Source organism: Geospiza fortis, unplaced genomic scaffold (genome assembly GCF_000277835.1).
Source record: "Geospiza fortis unplaced genomic scaffold, GeoFor_1.0 scaffold54, whole genome shotgun sequence".
Taxonomy (NCBI): Eukaryota; Metazoa; Chordata; class Aves; order Passeriformes; family Thraupidae; genus Geospiza; species Geospiza fortis.
Window position 1 is genome coordinate 6,752,498 of NW_005054301.1, and position 398 is coordinate 6,752,895.

The following is a 398-nucleotide window of genomic DNA, read 5'->3' on the forward strand; positions in this document are numbered from 1 at the left end:
CCCCTCTGACCGCCAATCACCGGGCACGAGAGGAAGGGGCACGCCCGCCACGGTGGCTCGCCAAAAGCGGTCACCAATCACAGAGCCCGGGGGCAGACTGGCATCCCGGACGCCCAACTAGCGGAAAGCTCTGCCTGACAGCTCGACGAATCAATGAAGGGGGCTGCCGGAGTGACATAACACAGAGCTAATAAGCACTCAAGCGTCATTTCCTTGTAGCCCAATCAGAAAACCACTTCGAGGCCGCTTGTTCCCACCCGCCTGGGACACATCCTGCTTTCCTCAATGGGGCCGAGGAACCGGCACGCTGGGGACTCGGGCGAGAGCCAATCAGCGCTCAGCTACCAGAGGCGCCTGTGCCCGGCTAGCCAATAGACGGGGGCGTTACTCGGCGCTGG

General features: G+C 62.6%; 2 protein-coding genes across 2 annotated transcripts in view; one reads left to right on the forward strand and one right to left on the reverse strand.

Moving 5' to 3' along the window:
* Positions 1-178, reverse strand: part of PNN (pinin, desmosome associated protein) — a 10,006-nt gene extending 9,828 nt beyond the window's left edge. The window contains exon 1 of the mRNA XM_005417606.2: positions 75-178. Coding sequence (XP_005417663.1) covers positions 75-178 — 104 coding nt within the window. The remainder of the gene's footprint in view (positions 1-74) is intronic.
* Positions 179-285: 107 nt separating this feature from the next.
* Positions 286-398, forward strand: part of TRAPPC6B (trafficking protein particle complex 6B) — a 5,334-nt gene continuing 5,221 nt past the window's right edge. The window contains exon 1 of the mRNA XM_005417480.3: positions 286-363. Coding sequence (XP_005417537.2) covers positions 286-363 — 78 coding nt within the window. The remainder of the gene's footprint in view (positions 364-398) is intronic.